This window comes from Peromyscus californicus, unplaced genomic scaffold (genome assembly GCF_007827085.1).
Source record: "Peromyscus californicus insignis strain IS unplaced genomic scaffold, ASM782708v3 Scaffold_12__1_contigs__length_115047231, whole genome shotgun sequence".
NCBI lineage: Eukaryota > Metazoa > Chordata > Mammalia > Rodentia > Cricetidae > Peromyscus > Peromyscus californicus.
The window spans coordinates 106,521,206-106,535,742 of record NW_026294413.1 but is presented as its reverse complement, the minus strand read 5'-3'; the positions used below and the strand labels follow the sequence as shown (position 1 = coordinate 106,535,742).

The window sequence follows — 14,537 nt, the reverse complement described above, 5'->3', positions numbered from 1 at the left end:
ATAATCAAATTTAATAATAAAGAGAGGAATCCTTACTGAACCAAGAAAGGGTTATGGGATTATTACGCTTGTAATTTCACAAGTATTTTTACTTAACTAAAGAAATGCATAAAAACAAAACAATAAAACTTAGAATTTCAAGGTGTGCATGTCTCTAATGATTGTGTAGTTGGTAGAAGATAGACATCTTCTAGAAGACTGTCTTTAGCCTAAAAACTCCTAAGCAGAAAGTAGAATGGAAAAGAAGCTTCCTTACTCAGGACCTAGCTTGTACTTGCTGAAATGAAGAAAGCTCATGTTTCTCCCTAGCCATCAGTGTTGCTAGGGAAAATAATAGTAGAGAAAATGATGATGTGTGGCAGAAGGTGCAGTGTGCTGAGAAGCAGGACAGCTCTGGCACACTTCTCTTTGGTCTTCCACACGTGTGTTCATCTGCAGACATTTGCTGGGTGCCTGTTATATATACTAGGCCTCTTCTTAGCTATATGAATGAATATGAGTCCCTTCTCTTACCATCTAACAGGGAAAACATAAACAGCCATCTTAACTACCATGCAGTGTGCTATAATAAGGATGTCAGTGCATTGCTATGGAAACGCTAAGGTAATTAGCTCTGGCTGTGGGAGTTGGGCAAATCTCCATAGAACAGGCAGTATTTGAGCTGGACACTGAAAGATGAGTAGGTGTTCATCAAAACAGCAGGCACATATCGCTTGTTTTGATACATGGATCAAAAAAGAACATTGTAGTCAGAAAGGGTGCATTGTATGAGGAGTTATGAGATGTGAATGAATGCAAAGGTCATTAGAAAGCACACATGCCTATTTGAGACATGCTTTGATTAGTGTAGAGTAGGGCACAGTGCTTTATGTTGAGTGAATGTGTTTCTAGCTATAGGGGTTAAATCCTGTAAAAATATGTTAAATCAATAAAAGTACTAGAATCTTGGAGAGGGGAGGGAAGAAGGGAGGAAGATAGAGACTTAGAATAGCAATTTTCATTAAACCTTGTTTCTTCCGTTTAGAGACATCAACCATCTTTAGTTGTTTGCCAGCTCTTTGGACTAGTAGGCCAGTTCCCAGCACTCCTTTACTCAGTGACATCCCACACAGCAGATAACAAGCAGCCTGTTTTCAAAGTCTTAGAAACTCTTACCTCCCAAGGCCACACAGACATACTAAATTTGCTGGCTTCCAAATACAGTGTTCAGTATTATCTGAATTGAAAGGAACATAAAAGTCAAACCAAGAAAAGGACCCTCTTTGAGAGAGAGGCAAGTGAGCACCTCCCCTTTAAAAGCCAGGAGAATGATGACCTAGCTTATCTCCCTGTCTGCTGTGCTTCCTTCAAGCATGTGCTGTTTTCTCTGCTGGAGAAATGTTTTCCAAAGTTCAGTAGCTCTTGAATTAAGTGTTCTTCCAGAAGTTACTCCAACTGTTTCTCCAGCCTCTTTTTGCTTGGTGCTCTGCTGTGCACCTCCCCTCCCCTCCGCCTTCTCCTCAGAGCCTCAACTACCCTCCCTCCGCCTTCTCCTCAGAGCCTCAACTACCCTACCCTCTGCCTTCTCAGAACCTCAACTACCCTGCCCTTTGCCTTCTCCTCAGAGCCTCCTTTACTTTCCTTTTTGACTGACTGCTTGTCCTCAGAGCTTGCTTAACGTCCAGGCCCAGCTAACTGGGACTTTCCCATTCTGTAGATTCTTTTCACTATGTACCGTGCACCTTGTCTTCACGTTTATTCAGCAGCTGTATGTAAGAATAGACTTGTCGCTCTTAGAGCAGCAGCATCTTCAAGATCTCCTTTATCGTTTCCCACTTCTTGCCATACTCGTATATCTGATGCCTAATACATATTCAGTGTTTGCTGCAGTCTGCTGCATGTAAGAATGAATGATTGAATGTGTGGACTGAATCTGCACCCTTGAGTTCACCTGCTTATCCTTTCTCTTTCATCTCTGTAGTGCTCAGAGCCTTTCACAAGCTTCCTGGTGATTGATTTACATCTCAAGCTCAACTTTTGAGCACCTTTTTTCTGTCACTATACTCATTTATGTCAAGAATTTTTCATTTAGTCACTCAGCAAGCATGCATGTTGACAAATGTGGTTGGCGTTCAGGATGAAATGAACAAAGAAGCAAGCCTCAGGGGCTATGACTGTGCTGCCTAGTTTTATGACAATTTGACACAAGCTAAAGTCATCTGAGAGGAAGAAATCACAATTTTAAAAAATGCCTCCGTAAGATCAGGCTGTACACAAGCCGTAGGGCATTTCTTAATTAATGATTGATGAGGGAGAGCCCAGCCCATTGTGGGTGGGACCATCCCTGGGCTGATGGTCTTAGATTCTATAAGAAAGCAGACTGACTAAGCCATGGGGAGCAAGCCATCAAGCAGCACCCCTCCATGGCCTCTACATCAGCTCCTGCCTCCAGGTTCCTGCCCTGCGTGAGTTCCTGCCCTTGCTGCTTTTGATGATGAACTGTTAAATAGACTGTGAGTGAAATAAATCCTTTCCTCCCCATGTTGCTTTTGGTCATGGTGTTTCATCACAACAACAGTAACTTCTAAGACAATGACCTAGTATAAGAAGGATATGTGGACTAGCTATTTGATAGCATAAGTCCTAGAGGAATATGAATCTCAGATGTTGAAAAGAGAAGATTTAAAAAGTCACTGACTTCCTGATTCAGAAATAAGATGTGAGTAGGCTTTTATAAGAAGACAGTTTCTCGACTTTAGGACAAGATATGGAACAGAGTACATAGGATTGTGGAGATAGTAAGTAGGGAAGTACAGAGATGGGAAACACGTTGTGCTCGGGGAACAGTGTGTGGAAAGGGTACGCAGAGAAGTGGGGAGTGAAAGTAGAGGGGGAAAAGTTGTCAGATCCCAAGAACTCAAATGACCTTGCAATTGTTGAGTCAGGGAGTATGGGGTGATTATACTAGTACCCCAAGGAGGTAGCTCCACAAGCTAGAGGTGGGATGAATCAGAAATAACACAGGAGGATTTAAATACAGGGCAGCTGAAAGTGGGTTCATTTTAATTTCAGCGATAAAATAGAATAACCAAAATTAAGATTCATGAGCAATGCCAGTGTGCCAGCAGTGAATTAAAGTCCCTTGAAGTACAGATGCTCTGCTGGATGTCTGTGGGAAGGGTGCCTACAGGTGCCTGTGGAATGAATGGGAACTTAGAGTGAACCTCAGCAGTCCATACTGCAGAAGTTCTTCAACCCTCACTAAAAGCCAGACCAGAAAGTCACAGCAAATGTTTCTCAGTCCTGAAATCTCGATCCATTTGTATATTTCATGACTGACACCTCACCCACAGGCTGTACATGCCTCGGTGTATGTGCATATGCTAAAAAGGGCTGGGATGGGTTGCTGGAGAAAAAGCTTCATGATTCCAGTTTTACCAGAGTTCCTGCTAAGGTCAGAGAGCAGCACTCATCTCTTCAGTACACCCGTGGAGTGCCTAGAAAACATGCACAGTGGAAATGAAGCCTGTCAATTAAAAACCCAGTAAGCAGCAACTGGTCTGTGAGTAGGACATTGAAAACAACCTGCAGGGGCCAGCAAGGTGGCTCAAAGATTATAAACATGTACTGCTCTTGTAGAGGATTCAAGCTCAGTTCTCACCAAGTCAGGTGGCTCACAACGGCCTTGAACTCCAGCTCCAGGGGATCTGAATGTGAATCCTCTTCTGGCCTCCACTGTCACATGCACTCACAACCTCACAACACACACACACACACACACACACACACCCCACTATTTGGGAGCTTAGAAAATGTTTTCTGTCCTAAATAAGATAGAGTTACTTGTCCTGCTGGTATTCGTTAGTCATAGACTTGACTATAATCAAAGTCTTTCTATAAATCATTTAGTGCGCTTCAGGTTACCAAACTAGACATTCCTACCACGTCTAAAAGTATCATTTCATCATTTGAATAAAAATACTGTGGACAGAATATATTGTATGAAAAAGAAATAAGAATTTTTTAACATAAATATGGTTTGTTTCCATAGTATATTGCTTTAGCATAAGTACCCTTTTATTTGCTCACAGTGTGTTTGGTTTTTTTAGGCATTGATGAATTAAAAACCCTAATCTTAAGTTTCTATGATCTTAAAAGCTACTACCTTTAAGACTAAGAAAAATAAATAAATTTGTAACCGAGTAGTTCTTTCAGGCTTGTTCAGCAGCTTTTATAATCCTTAAGTTATGATCAGAGCTACAGTTGTGACCCAGACCCACTCAATACAATCAAGGTAATTCTTAGAGTAAGCTAGTAATTTGAAATGAACTTGACTTTAAATGACTGTACTCTGTGCCCGTCCATTAGGGGAAACATGGCCTTAGGAATGTTTCCCGGGGTCTAAATGTCTGTTTCTGTCTTCACTGCTTTCTCCTAGACTTAGCTCTTTCTAACCGCCTTTATTCTGGTAGCCGCTCTGTTTGGCTTACCCTTCCTAAATAACAACCTTTAGTGCCACTCCCTTAAAGGGGTATTCAGGCTGTGACTAATCCTTAAGTGGATACCCAGTAGTTTAAAAGGGTTGAGACCAGTGACTCCCAGGGAACATGGTACCATCACAGAGTCCCAGGTTCTTACAAACAGCTACAAGAGGAACATACAGTATGGAACTGTGAACACTAGAGGGTGTTAGAGCGAGGTTGTCCTGAACTTAAGTGGACTTGATACTGCTACACATCTGAGCTTATGAAAAGCAAACAGTGGTTGACTGTCCATATCTGGGGGTGGGGGTTGAGGCAGGGTCTTGCTGTCAACTGTGGCTGGCCTGAAACTTGCTGTGGCATTAGACTGGCCTCAAATGCAGAGATTTCCTGCTTCTGCCTCTTGCTTTATACATACATACCTACATATGTACGTACGTTCGTACACACACACACACACACACACATATATAAAGTGCAGGTGCCTGTGGTAGTTAGAGCAGAAGAAGAAGCCAGATCTTTTGCAGATAGAGATACAGGAAGTTGTGAGCCACCTAATGTTGGTTCTAGGATTGGAATTCAGGTCCTCTGTAAGAGCTAAGACATTCTCTTAACAGCTGAGCCATTTCTCTAGCCCCCAAGACTATCTTCGTAGAGCAATATTGTTCAGTAGATATATTATCTCTAATTTACTAATTCTGATAACATTTAAAATTAATAAGTGTTGCCCTCACTAGGGTTTCTATTGCTGTGATAAATCTTTGACAAAAGCAGCTTGGACTATACCTTTGTAGTCTGACTGAGGGAAGTCAGGCAAGAACTCAAGCAGGGAAGTAACTTGGAGGCAGGAACTCATGCAGAGGCCATGGAACGGTGCTGCTTACTAGTTTCTTCCTCATGGCTAGTTTAGTTTGCTCTCTTATACAACAAAAGACCACCAGACATGGGCCCTCCCACATAGACTTGCCTTCATGCATATATATGTAACCAGTTTATTTTGTAGCTTTAGCTAAAAGTGCCCCCCTTAAGCAAATTAATTTATCTAGCATTCATATTTTTTCATGGAATGAACTAAAATTACTAAAAAAAAAAATGTGAACTACTTGTCTGCTTTTCAGGTGAGATGTGTTTAAGGCCAGAGATTTCCTCAGTACTTGATTTTTCTAGTATTTGTTTTTTAAGACCTGACTAGTGCTATATTTATTTATATATGCTAGTTTCAGTTCCACCGTGTTTGTAACCATTGGTAGCCTGGAGTATCTGGTACGAATACTGATTCTAATTGAGCTTTGTATTCACCTTCTCCAGATCATTCCTCATCTATAATGTACCCCAAATGCAGCTTCATTTTCCAAGTATGTTTTCACATTAGTGTTCTTGGATTTCCTACAAACATACAGGGTTTGGAAACACTATCTATCTTATACTCGGCAGCAGTAGTTTCTGCTAAGTTACTGTTTTCAGCCCCTTGCACATTAATGGGAACTGCAATTATATTGTTGAATATGAACTAAGAGCTATAGATCCACAGGTTTTCTTTATATTCTACTTTCTTCTGCCATTTGGAGTATTCTGGAAGGGTAATTTTCTCAATTAAGAGTCCTTCATCCCAAGTATATCTAGGTTTGTGTCAAGTTGACAAAAACCAACCCATACAAGTTTATTTCACCTGGAAAAAAAAAGTAGAATGATAATAGGGGTTAATTTTACCTGATGATAGAGACTATAATACAAAATACAAAAAGATGCTGCCATAGTAGGTATTTCCCATATGGTCCTTTCAACCATATTCCCCACATTTAAAGAGTGTCAGTTATGTGTTTCTAGATGAACCAGTCAAATTTGAATATTTTGCCCATTTGTGTGTATTATATAATTACATATTTTTAATGCTTGATAACTACTTCAAGTTTATTAGAACCTGCTCCCCCATGAATCCAGAGCCCCAGAGCACTTTTGATGTGGTTACATTAGACAGAAACCCAAGAGATAATAACACTGAAGTAAGGAGAGGTTGGCAAGTTCAGGCATGATGAAATTTTAAAAGATTTGGAAGTTGACAGTTTAAATTTAAGGCAAGAGCCTGGTACTTGAGATACATGCTAGACTAGGCAGCTGTCATGGAGAAAGTGGGACTTAAACACTTAAATCTGGTGAGAGTGGTTAGGACAAAGCTGTGTTAGGCAGGGCATCGAGATGCACGTGTTGTACTGTACGGCTAGTGCAGCGTAGTGAGGACGGGGTCTTTTCCAGAGCCCTTCTTTCTCATACAGACACACAGAGGTGTTGTGGGAGTACAGACAGAAGAGGAGATAATAGAGGGAGATTCTTAAGCTCAAGCCCAAGTGAGTGGGTCAGCCTACAGAGGATGAGGTACAGATGTGAGTCGCATGGCACATAGAGAGAGAGGGCTCCTATGGCAGGGTTATAGTAGAATCAGCCCGTAGACCTGGGCTCCTTACACTGTGGCTGTTTAAAGTGGGAAGGAGCACTGCATGTAAGAGCAGGGAGTACTCTGGAAAGGCAGGCCTGTATGGCACTTCTACATCCCTCGATGGTGGCTGAGCAGATGTCATGTCCATGGAGAGGCTGTGGCCTCACTGTGGGAAAGTATGTATGAAAATCCTGACTGAGGAGATGAGCTAAGGGGCCATCATTTATAAGGACAATTCATGCTCAGCATTGTTCCTCTCAATGCTTGCTTTAAGTAATGAGCTTCTAAATAGACTATAGTTTAGGGACACATGTACTCTAATAACTTTCTACATACCAAAAGATGCCATAGGATATTGCTGATGGCAACAAAAAAAAGTGCTAACAGAATCTTTTTAGTCAGGAAAACTTCATCTTTAATTATTGTTTATTCAAAGTATCCTGCAGTGATGAGACTTCAGCTTTCTGCACTGTCTGATTTCTTCTGAAAATTCCTCCCACTTACCCTGTCTTTTTAGGTGTATTTGGCCCGAAAAGAAGGATCATCTTTTGCTTATATTTCCTGGAAGTTTGAGTGTGGGTCAGCTGGCCTGAAAGTAGATAACATTTCCATCAGAACGAGTAGCCAAAGCTTTGAGAGTGGATCCGTGCGGTGGAAACTACGGTCTGATAAAGCTCAAGTCAACCTGCTGGGAGGTGGGTGCCAGAGTGCAGGCTGTGAGCTGCATGCATTTAACTGAGCTGTACCGAAGCGTTACTCATATCGCTGTAGTAAAATTTTTAATCTCATTTTGTATTAGACAGACTGATGGGGGTTGTGTGTGTGGTGAAACACGTGCAGGGGAAAAATATCTCTGTTCCAAAGGATAAATTGCTTTTGTAAAGAAAAATATCTGCTTTTTAAGGGTTGATTTTAAACTGTCAGTCCTATAAAAAAGTACATTCCAACCCTCCTGATGCTTTTCAAATTACCAAAACTCAAGTATAAATTCTTTTTTTCCCTCCAACAGATAAAAATCTCCGTTCCTATAATGATTTTTCTGGTGCCACAGAAGTTACATTGGAAGCAGAATTAAGCAGAGGAGATGGAGACGTTGCTTGGCAACATACCCAGCTGTTTAGGCAAAGCTTAAGTGACCATGGAGAAAATGGCTTGGAGATAATTATAGAACTCAGTGACCTCTGAAAGCCTGAACTTCAGGGACAAGCTGGCCACAATCAGGAACTGGCCATGGCCTCCAGTGGTGGGTTAACTCAGTGCGTGTCTAGTTGGCAGTTTACCCTGTCCAACAGGTTTCTTTTGCTGCCTATACATCATGTAATCCTCATTAAAATATATCTTCATAGTGTGGACCATAAGAAATCTTCAATTAAAAACTCACTTCTGCCTGTGATTAAACTTTGACATAAGATATGTGGCATAAAATAACCATATGAAGTTCTAATCTAAATACTGTTAGTTAAGTGTAAAAGGAAATAATGGTATTCATGATTAAATGCTGCTCATAACTGATAAAAATTTGGGGCTACTAGTCACTTAACATTTTCTGATTAGATTTTCATAACATTCTTAATTTTGAATAAATATGAAAGTCAGGTATCTCTTAAGTTATATGCATGAAGGTTTTTATGATTGTAAATATATGGACAGTTAAAAAATAAAGCAGATTATTTTGTCTTATACTTTTTCAGTGCTTATCTTGACTAAAAACTGGCTTTTTGGGGTATGATGAACATTGAAAACTACCTCAGTGTACACAAGTTACGAAAACATTTAACACAGCTTAAATTCAAAGATACATTGCAAATTCCATAATGTATGGAACTTGGTAGCTTTTGAGTTATAAGCTACCTCGTTGAATACAATATTCTTGGCTTTGAAACTGTATTGTATGAGAAAGTTAAACAATGTGAATGAGATCTGAAGCCATTAGATGGAAAGCAGATGCCTTGGTACTATAGTTTAAGTTTCATGAATCGGTTTCTAGCTATAGGATTTGATGCTAAATCAATAAAAATATTAGAATCTTATAGAAAGAGTAGCAGTTGTTATTAAATGTCATCTCTCCCATTTAAATCAGCATCTTTAGCTGTTTACCAACTCTTAAATAGTAGGCCAACTTTTGAGAAGTACTCCCTTGTAGCTGGAGTTTTCCTGCCTGGTCCATAGTCAGGACAAATCTCTCTCACCTGCCAGTCCCACAGCCACAGACCCAACCAAGTAAACACAGAGACTTATATTGGTTACAAACTGTATGGCCGTGGCAGGCTTCTTGCTAACTGTTCTTACAGCTTAAATTAATCCATTTCTATTAATCTATACCTTGCCACATGGCTCGTGGCTTACCAGCATCTTCACATGCTGTTTCTCATCGTGGCGGCTGGCAGTGTCTCTCTCAGCCTTCCACTTCCCAGCTTTATTCTCCTCCTTGTCCCGCCTATACTTCCTGCCTGGCCAATCAGTGATTTATTTGCCAACCAATCAGAGCAACACATTTGCCATATAGAACATCCCACAGCACTCCCTTGCTAAAAAGTTGTATTTCCCTTTTTTCCATAAATATGTTTTATCATGATCCTGTATAAAAAAGTGAACTGAATAAAGGAGGACCAAGAAAGAATACAAGGCTACATTTGGCTATATGAGAACTATCTTAAAAAAATCTGCTTGTTAATTTTCTAAATAGCTTATGTATCTGAACTTGTTGATATTTCTTGAATATTAATTTTCTGGAACTCTCAGACTTTGATTATTCATAGTAGCCTAAATGACTAAAGTACCCACAGCTGGAGACACTGGACAGCAGCTGTGGCCTGGTGAGTGCATGAGCTCAGTTGGGCTTCAGTGGTCAACTCTGAGATGGGAAGCTCCAGGTCTGCAACTGTCTATCAGTAAGACGGTGCTAGACTTGTTGAAACACAAATGCTTCTGCTTTATCTTCACAGAACATACGTTGTAGCTTTTACTAAGTCCTTCCGTAGAAAATGAGGGAAAAGGGCAGTTGGACATTTGGAGATTAAACCTAGGGCCTTGCATATGCTAGGGAGCTGCACCCGAACTTCCACACTGTAATGCAGAGAGTCAAATAAATGCTAACATTTTATCTGAATGTTGAGGAATGGTGTAGAAATCTGAGAAAATTCTCTTAGTTCGTGAAGTAGTAAACTAGTAAGGGAGTTGGTGAGCCAAGAAGGGAGCTGATGGTCCGGTCCAGCCTCGCCGGTAGTGCAGGCTCTCACAGAGGGCACACTTCATAGAGTAGTTGAGCTCTCACTTGCTAACCCTTTCCTGTATAGCTGCAGAATGCATGGAGGGGACCAGGAATAACACCACGCCAGACCCCTGATCCTGCTTCTGATAGCTTAGCCATTTGCCCCAGTGGTCATTGTTCATAATAAGCCTGTAAATCCCACACCACCCCTGCCACCAGTTCCACTGACACTGCTTTCTGCTGCAGTGTTGATTAGTGTTGGTGTTTTTTTAAAAGATTGCATCCTCAAAGCAAGTAGCACATATATCTCATGCTTTGATCACTTTACAAGGAAATAAATGCTTCTGACTGAGAGACACCTGGGGAATATTCACCTTGCCATGGAATTTTGAGGTCCACAAGATGAGAGGTAATTTAGCTCAGACTTTCATTTTGTCACTACAAAAAACTCAAGACCGAAAAAGTTCAATGACCCATCCAAAGAGTTCAGTAAGTGGCTATACAGAATCTTCCAGAAATGTGAGGCTATAGACTCGGGAGTTTGTGGTTACCTTTTTGGGGGGGGGGATGTTTCTGGGATACTTCAACAGCAGTGCACTGGGAAAGACATAGTTGTTCTTAGAAGCAGTGACTTCTCTATAAGCTATTCTAAACTCTGAGGGTCTATAATAATAGAAGTGTGGTGCTGTGGTTTTACTTGTGTCCTGAGAAAATCTCACAAACTAAGAGATTCTTAAATACTTTTGAGAAAAATGAAGACTAAGCCAATACTGGTTCCAGCTGATTTATTACACATAGCCATTTCCTCTAGATTTGCCCAAACTGCTAGATGGTAGGTAATGTCTTATCCCCAGTGTGTAGACATCAAGCTGAACGGCTAAGTGGAAGCTAACTGCGACACGTGAGATCTTACCATCTTTCTTAGTTTGTTCTCTCCTCCCAAGCCTTTGTTGTTTTGAGACAGAGTCTCTGTAGCCCATGCTGGCCTCGAACCTGTGCAGTCCTCCTGCTTCAGCCTGCCAAGTGCTAGGATTACAGGGATGACCACCATCCCTGGCCTCTTAGTTTTCTAAAGACTTGTTTAGGAATCTGCGATTTTTCACTAACAGGAAATTCATAAGTAGGTCAGAAGGAGTTTCACAAAAGCTCAATAGCTACTGTAAGGCCTGGCAGAGCATGTCACAGAAATGTACTTGCTCTCAGGCTAGCTTACCAGCTTTCAAATGCTTCAATTATTAAAGTTATTTTAGCTAAATTCAAACAAGATAGTCCTGGAAATTGAAAATGTCATGTCCACGTCCAACTCTACACCATTTCCTGAAGTGACTGACAAGATTCCTGATGTATTGGTCCAAGATTTCTTGTGGGTCTTCACCTGTTTGCACACAGAACCATTCTCATGTGTTTGGGTTTTTCCCTATCTAAAATGGATGTGCAGCCTCTTTCTTAATACTGTTATAGAAATCTGTCCATTTCCAGTTGGTCTCATTTTACAGCACAGCATTTTGTAATTTATGCATGTCCCTTTATTTACAGAATTCTGTTTTTCCCTTTTTTTATTGCTAGCATTACTATGTAGAATATCCTACATATTTCACATAGAACATATGCAAAGATAAATGTGCATTCAAAATGTTGGTGGCTACACACTTAGCAATGGTGTTAAAGGACAGCACCGTCCTCCCTTTTTTGCAAAAACTAAATTGCAGTGGTGGCAGCCAGCCAGTGTAGCCTGCCTCCTCAATCCCATGCTCTTGTTCCCCTTCCACACAAAATTAGAGCTGGCTCCAATGTCCCATCAGCTGATGAAAGCAATCATGTGGTCTTCTGTGGCTCATCATTAAAGGACTTGGCTGTCTTGGATTGCTGGACTCTGTGACACTGGGATAATCTAGCCGACTCAAGAAAAGATGAAGCCTCACTCCAACAGCCAGGACCAACTAGACATTTCAGAGTGGCTCTGAGACTGCAGCCTCCGGAGAGCATGCCCAGCTCAGAGCTGTCACACCCAGGACCAGGCTCGCTACATTCCTGGCACATGCCATAGCCTCAAGAACCAGTGACCTTAAGGCACATGGAGTGCTTCTTTTATGCAGCAATAAATAACAAAAATAGCAGTGCTGTTTTTACAGTTCTGGAGGATAGAAAATAGCTAGTTTTAATTTACAGTTCCACATTTACTTGTGAAGTTGGTTTTTCAGTTGCCACTTTCCTTAGCTATTTTTGTTTTCTGCTTAACTTCCTGTTTACTTACGTTTTTTAGTAAGAGTGCATGCTAATATTAAGAGTACATTGAAGCCTTGTGGAGATGGCACATGCCTTTAATCACAGTACTTAAGAGGCAGAAGCAGGTGGATCTCTCTGAGTTGGAGGCCTGGTCTACAGAGTCAGTTCCAGGACAGGCTCCAAAGCTGCACAGATAAACCCTGTCTCGGGTAAACAACAACAACAACAAAACAATAACCAAAAGAGGACGTTGGTGTTTTTAATAACATGTGGACTCTTAAGTGTACACACCCACATCTTCACCCCTTCTGTTGCATGAGTGCGTTGTTCGGATGGTTTTTGTGTTTCACATCTGGCTCCTCGCGGTTGCTTTCCTGCTTGTCCTCTTGTCAACCTGGTGATGGCAACACCTGCTCTGCCCTGAAAAATACTGGAACTTTCTAGAGCTCTCTCTTGCAGAGCTACCTCTGTTTCTGCATCCTGCTTGTCTTCAGTGGTTTTTCTTTAACTGTTCGCTGTATTTATGGTTAGGGAGCAAATGATCATATCAGTGGCCAGCCTGGGCTTCTCCTTACTTAGCACTCCTTCCCCAGGCGATGGTGGGCTGTGGAACAGTGTAAGTGGGGGCTGGGCATTGAGCTTGAGCTTTGCCACAGACTGCACCAGCTTTGAGTGAGCAGAGACCATTCACCTCCATGAAAGTTCATTTATCTCAAGGATTTCTTTCTTCCCTTGGAGTAGTTTTTTTTTTCTTACATAAAACATTTATGTAATTCCAGAAATTTCCAGGTGAATGCCCAGAAGCTTGCCTTCTCACCATGGTTGGCTATATGGATTCCTTTGAATTTCTTCCTTTTTTTTTTTCTCTCTCTCTCTCTCCTTTGAAAATGTAAGCAAAAACCGCCTCTCCTTGATTCACTATATATATATAAAATACTGTAAGGGCCTCACTTTGCCTTTCTATTTTGCTTTCTTGGGGTTTGAGACAGGGTCTCAATGGTAGCCCAGGATAGCTTTGAACTGCTGCCCCTCCAGCCTAAGCTCCCAAAGTTCCAGGATTTTACTTTATGTAGATCTGTGCCACAACTCCTAGCCTCATATTTTCCCCCAACTTACTATTTAAGAGCTTCTTCCTGTTTTCTAGAGCAGTGTAGAACAGGTCACAGTGGTGGTTTGTCTCCAGCCTTTTTCAGCAGAGACGTTAAAAATGAAGATATTTAACATGAAATTTGGGTTTGGGATGTATATTGAGAAATGAGGTGCGTTGCCCACTGTGTCTATACAGGTGCAGCTGGCAAAGCTTCTCTAGGACGAGACCCCTCCAGACCCCAATCCCATCCCCATAAATCCCCAGCTGCAGTGAAGTCTCCTGCCAATCACTCCTTACTAATATGTTATGTTTTTAACTATTCTGATTCTGCACAGATCAAGTGGAAAAATCGAAGCTAAACCAATACTTTATCACATTTTATCTGATCATTAATTCATTGATTTTTGTGTATAAAAGTTACCTTATAAAAGTTACCTGCCAAGGAGTGCTCTGCCCTACAGGAATGTTCATTCTATATGAATGTGGTTATATTTCAGCCATTTAATGTAACTACTTTGTATTACAAGTTGCTTAAAGCAAGACAGTTTGACCTGCTGAGCAGCTTGTGAAGAGGCAGCAAGCCTTGACATTGCATGTGCCTAGGATCCATGACCACATTGCTTAAGTTTCTGGTAACCATTATTCTTATCAATCCCAGAATGTAGACTGTGTTAATTCTGGTCTTTATAACACACACCTTTCCTCAGCTTCTTTCAGTTGCCTGTGAAACAAATATACTCAGTTCTCCTTATTGTCTTCAGATTCGTACTGAGTGGCTCTCAGCATGTTTTGTAAAGAATATTCCCAATGCATTTTGGGAAACCTTCTCTGCAGAGCTGGCCAGCAAATCATTAGAAGCTGGCCATGGTGGCACATACTTGTAATTCCAGTACCCAGCAACTCAGGTGGTTGAAACAGGAGGATGGAGAGGTCCAGGCCAGTCTAGCTACATAGAAAGACCCTATCTTAAAAAGTCACTAATATCCTTAGATGTTCCTCCCAGACACCCCTGACATTATTTAATATCCTACTATTAAAAACTAATACAAGGGCTGGAGAGATGGCTTAGTGGTTAAGAGCACTGGCTGTTCTTCCAGAGGTCCTGAGTTCAATTCC

At 41.2% G+C, this 14,537-nt stretch overlaps 1 protein-coding gene across 1 annotated transcript in view; it reads left to right on the top strand.

Annotated features, from left to right (window-relative positions):
• Ngly1 (N-glycanase 1) overlaps positions 1-8,576 on the top strand; it is a 63,394-nt gene extending 54,818 nt beyond the window's left edge. The window contains exons 11-12 of the mRNA XM_052734057.1: positions 7,412-7,589; positions 7,904-8,576. Of these exons, the coding sequence (XP_052590017.1) occupies positions 7,412-7,589; positions 7,904-8,079 (354 nt within the window). The 3' untranslated portion in view covers positions 8,080-8,576. The remainder of the gene's footprint in view (positions 1-7,411; positions 7,590-7,903) is intronic.
• The last annotated feature ends 5,961 nt before the right edge of the window (positions 8,577-14,537 follow it).